This window comes from Seriola lalandi, unplaced genomic scaffold, assembly GCF_002814215.2.
Source record: "Seriola lalandi dorsalis isolate HSWRI2012SDOR001 ecotype SW California unplaced genomic scaffold, Sedor1 jcf7180002054838, whole genome shotgun sequence".
NCBI classification, from domain to species: domain Eukaryota; kingdom Metazoa; phylum Chordata; class Actinopteri; order Carangiformes; family Carangidae; genus Seriola; species Seriola lalandi.
Window position 1 is genome coordinate 84,963 of NW_019525391.1, and position 10,035 is coordinate 94,997.

Sequence of the window (10,035 nt, forward strand, 5' to 3'; positions counted from 1 at the left end):
GTAGTCTGCACAGCAGAAAACACAGTGCAGGGGTTGGATGGAGTCTCTCCTAAATATGCTAATGATGCGTATATCCAAACCCTTCACTCTCTGGTCCATGTAGGCCGACACCTGGAAGTGCTTGGTGTTGTTGAGGGGGGTGATGGTCTGCTCAGAGATGTGATAGGGGCAAGCTTTTGGAGGCCCACGTGGGGTTGGGATTGACCTGTATGTCTTGGGTGTCCAAACAATGATGCAGCAGATGAAGATTAAGGGAATAATGACGAAGAATTTCCCTCTTGATTTCATTGGCTTGTCCATCCAACCACAGATGAGATTTGCAACCTGAGGCAGAATTAGGAACCACAGTTAGAGAGATTCAGGTAGATATCTGAGGAACAAAATAAACCAACATTACTGCGATGCGATCTCCTTATAAACATTTGGTTAATCATTAAACTCCTCTCAATTAAGTTAATGCGCTGAAGAGACGAACTCACTGACTTTCAAATATACAATGTAGAGAGGAAGTTAACTCCGGTAATGTGGAAAAAATTATTAGCGTGAGGTCTGATGGATGGAACATAATGGCTGGGTTATACTAGCGAATAAGTGGCTTGTATGACATGTTGTCTGAGGATTACAAGAGTTCTGAAATTTTATTTTATTTTTTTTACTATTTTAGTTTATATTATAGTTATATGCCGCGTATTCCTACCTAAATGTGTTTAAATGTGCAGGGTACATACATGATGCACAGTGTGTGGAAGGAATGCAGTCAAACAGCTCATTTTACCCTTATTGCCCCCCAGTCATGGTTTTTCTCAGTGAGATGTGATGATGTTTAGAGATGAGGTTACAGGTTCCTATAATACAGACTAGGTCTTGATATATCTGGCCTCTACCCAGTTATATAGTGACCTAAAACCTGCTCTACCACATCTTTAGATAATGTATCTTCTCTTTAAAATATCCAACAGCAACAGTCCAGTATCAGAAACGTCTTAAGTGTTCTGCAGTAAATGCTCATCCTTCCACATTTTAAAGTGCCCCCTCTTCAAGTTTTTAACCTTGTTAACATGTCCATATAATGTTTTTTATATAATACAAGGCATATCATGAGCGAAATATGCAGTCAACGCCGTGACTGAATATTTCCACCTTGGAACTGCAGTGAACCAATGACAGTCTCATTGCGGGAACCCAAAACCTTGTCAGTACAAAGAGCGAGAGTTTGCAGCAGCACAACCACTAACACTGTGTCAGCCCAAGCCAGTTGCTAGCTAACAGCTTAAACAGATAAAAGATGCTAACTATGCCGACCATTCTGATACATAGAGTATTCTTACATAGTTTAAAACATGTCTGTGGAGGAGCATTAGTGTACGATTTGTATATCGTTTGGAAATTGCATTGTAAAATACAGAATATATTCTCTCTGAGCACTTTATTGTGAACCAATGATTTCTGCATATTTGTCAGCTTCACCTTCATGCTGCCAATTTGTTGTTTTGCCACATTCCAAAGGCGTTCCACTGGATTGAGATGTGGTGAGGCCACTGAAGTTCACTGAGCTCACTATCAGGTTCATAAAACTGGTGATATGATTCATTCTCATGCTGGAAGTAACCATTACAAGATGGTAAATTGTTGCAATGAACTGCAAGCAATGTCAACACAGAAGAGATAAAGTAACTGTTGACAGTGGTTTTAAAATATGTGCATCACATCAACCCCCATAACCGATGCCACTATTTACGTAGGGTCTAGCTGGTTTCATGAAGTCAGCAACAAAGGCTGTGGAGAGGGTTCCACTTCTCCACTAAAACTAGACGGTCAACGCCCTGGTTTTACTGAGGAAACACAATGGAGCGCATATGGTACAAATCGAAATCAGTAGCTCTCTTGGCTTGTTTTCCCATTAATATATTAACTTATTATTATTTGTAGTATTAATTTAATATTAAATTTTATCTAAAAAATTAAACATCTCACCACAGTTAGAATATTATAGCATATCAAGAGATATAAGCTATTGTTTTTGTAGCACTAACAACGAAAAATACTTAAACTTATTGAGTCTTATGCAAGAACATTTACTTATTATCCTAAATCTGACTTTTCTTGTGAGATTTGCCCATATGAGTGTCCCACACTCTATTAAAGTGGCTGCAATTGATAGTTTTTTATAAAAATATGACAAAGATATGAGGCGTCACTCATGATGAACCTACAAGGAATCTACAAGTGTACCTACAAGTGTACAGTTTCTCTCCGATTTATGAAGCTTTACAGTGAGTTCCTCATAGTTAAGGTGTCCATGTCACAGCTTTATTGTTTTAGTTCACTCACATTACTCTCATAGTGTCACACCAGAAACCTGTTTTCAGTAGAAAAGCTCTAAAAACCCACTGTGCACTACCAGCTTAGCACAAAACAGCAGACAGACACAGTTACCTACCAGCTGAGGAACACAGTTTGAGTATTTTGCTGTTTAAAAGCACCATTCAAGACTGTCTCATTCACTGCATGGGAGACAGTCCCATGTTCATGGAGCTGTTGTCCTCAGCTCTCTGTCTCTCCATGGGTTACTTTCTTCACTACAACAATGGTAATTCTGGATAACCCGTATCATGAAGCTATCGCCTGTCTCTGTAAACACTGGGGTGTGCAGAGGCGGGCTGAATGAAGGCTTGAGATGAGATAAAACAGCATTCAGCTGGGGTGAACGTTAGTATTCAGTTGCTTATGTGTTTCTAATTATTATGGCAGTGATTTAAATCCATACATAACCTGATGCATTATCCTCACCGCCACCAGCCCACTACACACACACACACACATACACGAAAGGGGAAGTTATGTAAGGCTTGTTTGAAGTTGTTCTGCCAATTGTTAGCGAAGCCTTTTATATCATTTTTTTAATATCCTTTGTATTATGTCCACATATTATGCATCCTAATTCAATGTGTGTATCTGATTTCCCAACAGTTTCCTAACAGCTCATTTTGCTGTTTGATGTACTTAATCTGAGTAAGACAATTGCGTTGGAGTCACTTATCCTTGCCTCAAGAGACAAAGTTAAACCTATAACTTATGCAAACCGTTTGAATTTAGAGGAGAAAGTTGTTATGTGTTTTGTTCTCCCGTATTTACTTTGTTTTCTATAAATAGGATCCTGATGAAGTCAACCTTAGTTGACACACTAATAATGTACTTTCCTTTATCATTCTTAGTAATGGTATCAATGGCAGTATATTATTAAGTTATGTTTGTTTAGCAGGCATCAACAGCTAATGTGGGCAGCCTCTGTAACTTCTTTTATAAATTGTAAATGGGGAATATGTCTGTACCTGGAAAAAAAGGAAAAGCGTGTGAGAAGGAAAAAATTAAGGGGAGAGGAGAGTGAAGGAGGTGGAAAGGTGAAGGTGAAGGAGAAGGAAGTGGAAAGGTAAAGAGAAGAAAAAGAGGAACGAGAAGAAGAAAAGTGAAGAAAAGAAGAGGAAGTTAAAAAAAAAGAAAGTTAAATCTTAACAGTCTTTAATCGTTAGTGTAGCAGGATTGACCAATCTTCATCACAGGTTATTACATTACAACAGTTAATCATAGAAATACATTAAGTTACTTAAAAAAAAGTAACTTACCGAAGACTGAAGTGAATCTTTTTTTGACAGACATCCGTTGACTGAAGCACTTAAGCGCTTCTTCTATCGTCCCTCAACTTCCTCTCTACAAGGCGGAGCGAAGCGCGATGCACGATGAACAACAAACGAACAAAGAGATATTTCCGGAAAAAAACTTGCCTACAGTCAGTGGTGGAAGGACTCCTTAGATCGTATGCTTCAGCCTGAGTACGAGTACTAAGCCTCCGTTAAAAGTAAAAAATCCTGAATTCAAAACTGTAGGGTAATAGTACTAGTAGTGTCATATACTCAGGTATCAAAAGTTTAAGGATTGTGTTATACTGTATTGGTTTTATTCTTACAGATGCTTCAATGTGAGCATTTAAATCATATATATATATATATATATATATATATATATATATATATATATATATATTTGAGGTGGATCTACCGACATATACATACACCACTGTACAGTTCATCAAATTATACATGATCATTTTGTGTATTAAAAGTAGCCAACTATAGCTGTCATATAAATGTCATGGAGAAGTTGAACTATAAAGCAGCATAAAATGGTCATACTAAAGTATTACAAAATTGTCCAAAAAAAGTCAAGTAATTGAGTAAATGTACTTCGTTACCTTTCACCATCGTTTACAGCAGCTTCCTCTGATCATTAAAAAAAGAAAAGAAAAAAAAAATTCAAATAGCCAATCATAGCAAATGGGGCTATAATTAAAACACTGTACTGCATGTCACACATAATAAGCCTATTAGAAAAGGTCGTTAGAAGCTCATTTGAATATAAATAATTTTATTATTTCAGTAATACTCCTTCCATACGCAACCAGGCAGGCAAGCGGCAAAGAGTGTTATCCCTAATCAAACCTAGCTAACTCCCACGGACTGTGTGCACTGCAAGAAATTCAATCATTTCTCTTAATTGAGATCCTACAACCCTTAGAAAAAAAGACAGTATAGGAGGGCAGTCAGTCAAACAAATGCTGCGAAGATAATCACTTACCAGGTGGACTACTGGGAATATCCTATCTGTAAACGGATACATGAAAAAATTATGCATAAGGGTTTTTAAGGACCCTTATAGCCATTCATTATTATCTGTACAGGCTATTGAAGTGACCTGCAGTTTGACAGCAGCTTTGTAAAAGCAGATTCTCCATCCCTTAGGGACACTTAAACACCATTTTGTCCTGTTCAGATTCAGTCCCACCTGCTGCAAGAGAAAAAGAAAAAAAAGCCTCAGATTTTTGCATATAGCAGACAATCAATGATCTATGAAAATTAACTTCTGATACACGTTTCTCCTCATTTCACTATGTTTTGACTGCAATTCCAGAAAACCTGGTCAATTCAGGTCATAAAATATCTATTTGTCCTGGTAGGCTAGGTTGCATTTGTCCAGCTTGTGCATGTCCCCCATCTTTCTGCCTAGCTACCTCAAGTAAATCATCTGCAGCTCTGTGAGTTTGAACTTAGCTTTGAGCTGAATGGTAACGTCAGCCTGCTAACACGACAATGCTGAAATGCCGAAGTCAAGCAGGAATGTTCACCATTTAGTTTAGTGTTTTGACATGCCACCGTGAATAGCACGAAACAAAGTACAGGTGAGGCTCATGCTGTTCAAGTTAAATTTTAACTCGATGATGTCACTGGGACTGCAGTTGGATGTCTGGATTAAATTTCATGGCAGTTCATCCAATAGTTATTCAGACATTTCACTCAAACTATTCACATAAATGTGAACCTCATGCCTGCACTATAGAGACATTAGAATTGATCCACTACAGAACTTGAATATCTGTAATGAATTTCATGGCAATCCATACGGTAATTGTCAAGCTGTTTCGCCCTCACCCGCTAATGTCAACCTTGTGGTGGCGCCGGATGAAAAGTCAAGGGATCACAAAGTCAGCAGAATTCCTTCCACTGCCATCCATAGAACCACGTTTCCAAAATAGCTAAAGATGTTGTAGATATATAACTGATAAATACATACATGCAAGTATAAATATTTCCATCCCTACGTGTGTTCCCTCTACCCCTCTTAGTGCAGCAGCGCCGCTCTCCTCAGCACATTGTTCACATTTGGGATCAGCTCGTCTTTGAAGTCCCACAGTCGCGCGCCTGCATGAATCTTCTCCACCGGCCGAACAGAGGCCGTGCTCAGTGGAGAGCGAATAATGTGACACAGCTCTTGAACTGCTCTCCAAACTTCTTAAGCACTAAATGCACTGAAGTCTGCGCTACCATCCTGTGAAGCACAGACAGTCACAGATCATTATCTGAATGCTGCTGCTGATACCTACTGTATCGCAGATTTAAAAACACCGCACTAAGGTCTGTTGTACTTTGGCTGAACACTCAACTCGCACGCTAGGTACTCTGCTGCTCTGTCAGGCTCCCACTTATAGATGTGCTCCAGAATATTAAAACCTGGCACCCCTCTCGCTCGAGGCACTGGACCCCTTTTAACGAGGAACTGCCCAACCTGCAGAACGTGAAAGTTGAACTGATACAGAACAAGTTAGACAGAAAGCAAGAACATACAGGAAACGCCAAATATGAGCATCAAGTATATCAATATAATTTATCAAGTGTCCTCGCAAATACACACAAACAGAGACCCTACTTTTGGATAGTGCTGTTGGACCATGTCCATGAGAATTGTGTTGGTATGGCATTATAATCTGATCAATATTATGCACCATCTCCACGAAGCCCTGCTGGCTGTAGCTCTGCAACAGGCGGTCAAGGTCTGGGCCACAGCTGGTGTTATAGATCACCACCCTGTCCACACCCAGCAACCTGGAGCAAGGTGAAACATGAAAGTGTTCACAAAAGTGCCTTTACCTAAATGCTAAAAATCAGTGTATGTTCGTATATGTGTATTAATCATGTTGGTTGGGGGGTGGATTATGTGCCAGACTATTTGTTTTGGGCTTCAGTAGCAACTTCCTTAAGCCTCACTGTTACATTGCCAGGCAGACTTCAGATAATTAAGCTAAGCTAACTGAGTGTTGGCAGTGGCTCAGTATCATCCAACTCTGTTCAAGAAAATGTCAAACTTTCCTTTCAAGGGATCACCAAAGTTATTGCGATTCACCCAGAGGCAAACATGAATGTCTGTACCAAATTTCATGGAAATACATCCCAAAAATTGTCAAGACATTTCTCTAAAGCGTAAACGTGTCCACCCCATGGTGCTGGTTGTGAAAAAGTCTGGGGAAATCACAGAGGTAAGATTGGAGGTTGGAGATGCAGACTGTAAAGTCAAACGGCAACTTTTTCCCCTTCCTCTTCACTGGTTTTCGGGTTCCTTATGGGGCGCCAGATCTGCTCAGACTCCTTCACACTATCTGGCTGAGCCACAAGACTGACATTTGTAGTTCTGCAGATGGAGGAATCTGACACATGACATCTGTAGGGGTGAATTTCTCAGAGTGTTCTTCAAAATTTGCTTGAGTTGTTATATTTGATAACTGGCCTGCGCAGCAGAGAAGAGAGCAAAGGGGCTGACTGGAGTCTCTTCTGAATATTCTAATGATGCTCATATCGAAATCTTTCACCCTCTGATCCCGGTTCAGACAGGGTTTGGGATGGCCCTGTATGTCCCCGGGAGCCTCACAACCACAACCGTGACGATGACGATTACAATTGCGAGGAAGAAAAACCTTCCTCTCAGTTTTTTCCACTCATCCATTCAACCAAAGATTGACAAATCCTGTAGCAGATGTTACACAGTCACCATTACACATATCAGACATTTGACAAACTAAGATTGAAAAGACACTACTGACTTAAATAAAGTCAAGCTCAAAGTCATGCTCTGTGAAGTTCTGTTTTAAGACCACTGCTTTTCTAATTGTATCAAGTGCCATTGACAATGGCCACTGTCAATCTAATGTAAATTCTCTACAGTTTGCTCACAACACTCAGATTTTCCTGTTTTGCCTAGTGCTGTGTTTTGTCATGAAACAACTGTTGAAGTAGAAATTAAAAAAAAAAAAAGAAAAAAAAAAAGAAAAAAATCAGATTTGGCAAAAATGTAATTGCAGTAACATACTTCTAAAACCAACAGTTACAAATCTGGGTTTCATCATTACTTTGCTTTGTCAGACGATTTAGGGCTTGCAAACTCAAGTGGGATGTAAAAGGTCACAAATCTAAACCCAAAGCCTTGTGGAGGTTTGGGTTTATTTAACATAAATGGAGAAATTCAATGCATGGAGATTACAATGAAATGCAAAAGCTACGCCCTTCGGTTTGAACACAACTCCTGCCAACAACTACACCCAATCAAGCTGACAGTAATTCCGTCACACTCAAGTGCATTATTTTAAGTGCTACCAAGGTTATTGTAAAATGCTGCACAGTAACTTTCAGTCACCACTATATTCCTTAGCTGTCCAGAGCATTGAAACGGGCAAGAAAATAGGGAGGACATCCATAATTAATAATGCCCCCCCACAACATGTGGGTACAGCACTGAACCAAATGTGCAGTCACATTCACTGACACCAAGTCAACACCCCGGCGCAACAGAGAGCTGCTTCTGCTGCATGAGGATGTAGGGATGGAAATCAGAACTTATCAATGCAAAGTTTAACTGACACTAAATCAGTAATGAATGTAGCTACTGTACAATACACTGAATTCAACAATTAGAGCATGTCCAATATCATATAATTACAAAAAAAAGAGAAAAAGTTAACAGCCTTTGCAGTTTATGGATGAGCTGTTAAGTTTGAATGAGCACCGCTAAGGGAATGGCTTTTCGTAAAGCTCTAGTGGGGACTGTAGCATTACAACTGCAGTGTCAGAGCCAAAAATCATTTTTATTTAATAGCCAATAAATACTATATTCTATTTCATCTTCATTAACATTCATCGGTTAATCTCATCTGTCAGACTGGGGATGTTTTAGCTACGATGGGACTAGTTTAAATATCACTCATTGAGATTGTGTCATGTGTGCTGTAAGTCATTGACACATGAAGTTTTTATCTGTTGTCCATCTGGGATACAAACCATTAGGGCGTAGAAACAAACCAACAAGCGAGGCAAATAAGCTACAACAAACAGATGCTAAATGAACAAAGAAATGCAAAAAGACCACAAATGGCACAAACACACGTTAGATGAAAAAAAAGTTATGTACTTGAATGTTATTCAAGGAACTAATGTGTGTGATAGACAGATTTTCCTTTAGAAATGTAACTGCAGAAATGGTAGGCCTACGAATTTTCATACAGACAGAAATAGAAGTCATAGCGAATGGGACACATTTGATTTTTTTATGGAGGGTTAATGTGTGTGTGAAGACGCCACCGCTGTGTGGGGTTTTTTAAATGGGTTAAAAACACAAGTCGTGGGTGTTGTAAGACGCTTCAGACGCTACAAGCCCCGGAGAAGCGAATTGCTCGCGTCCCCTGAAAAATAAATACGGGCGAACTTCGCTTCGCAGATCGCCGCGATCTGTAAGTCGTCGATGTCCTTTGGCCAAACAACAGGTCAATTTAGCTTTTGGAACAAGGTAACGTAACTTAAACTGCGACTTCACAAGTAACAATAACCGCAAAACAAAGAGGCTTACTTCAATTTGCATTAAACGTGGACAAACAGCAGGCCAGAGTCTCTCATCAGCTGCAGGTGCGTCTGTGATTTACCCAGGTGGCGCAAGATGAACAGGTTTAGGCACGAGGGGCTCTTAAAGAGCAAGACAGCCAATCAGAATAAGCTACTACTACTACCAGTACACTAAATAACTGTGCAACCACCTCCACAATGTTAAAATTACTCAACTTAAAATACTGTCAAAATCTTATTTAAGTAAAAGTACAGAGATATTGCCAGCAAAATGTACCAGTAAAACTACTTGCAGCCAAATGATTCCTGTGACTGAAATATTATGACATGTGGCTCAACTGAGGTTTAGCTGTATGAACTACTTTCTGTTGTTCAGTTTAGTTTAGTCTGGTTCCCAACTTGGGGATCTGGCCTGTCCAGAGCGTCACAAAATAAATGTCAGGGATTGCGAGGCAATTAAAGTGTTAGGAAAGAAGAAAAACAAAGTTCTGCTGCACAAATTTGATTCCTGTTTATGAACTTTTCTCAAACATGTATTTATTTATTTAATCAAATATTTGGTAATTTGACCTCTTAGCTTAACAGTGGTTTTAATGAAACCAACAAGCTGATAGGGGAAATGTGTCTTTGGTAGAAACCACTGGTGTAGTCTTTAACAATGAGTTTCACTGCGCTGCATTGTATTTTCCAAGATTATCATACGTTTTGAAGTTATAGGAACTACTGCTGTCTAATCAATGAAGTGCAGTAAAGTTTACAGTTTCCCCTCTCAACTGTAGATGAATAAAAGTATAAATTTGCAGAAAAAGCTAAATATAAC

General features: G+C 39.3%; 1 protein-coding gene and 1 long non-coding RNA gene across 2 annotated transcripts in view; both read right to left on the reverse strand.

Moving 5' to 3' along the window:
- LOC111670161 (uncharacterized) overlaps positions 1-9,496 on the reverse strand; it is a 12,976-nt gene extending 3,480 nt beyond the window's left edge. The window contains exons 1-2 of the mRNA XM_087179437.1: positions 9,223-9,496; positions 6-324 (exon numbers count right to left, since the gene is read on the reverse strand). Coding sequence (XP_087035563.1) covers positions 6-324; positions 9,223-9,234 — 331 coding nt within the window. The 5' untranslated portion in view covers positions 9,235-9,496. The remainder of the gene's footprint in view (positions 1-5; positions 325-9,222) is intronic.
- LOC147817927 (uncharacterized) lies at positions 3,628-5,080 on the reverse strand. The gene is made up of 3 exons (XR_015438487.1): positions 4,633-5,080; positions 4,250-4,277; positions 3,628-3,708 (listed from the first exon to the last, which is right to left on the reverse strand). It is a non-coding gene; the product is annotated as an uncharacterized LOC147817927 (long non-coding RNA).
- Positions 9,497-10,035: the final 539 nt, after the last annotated feature.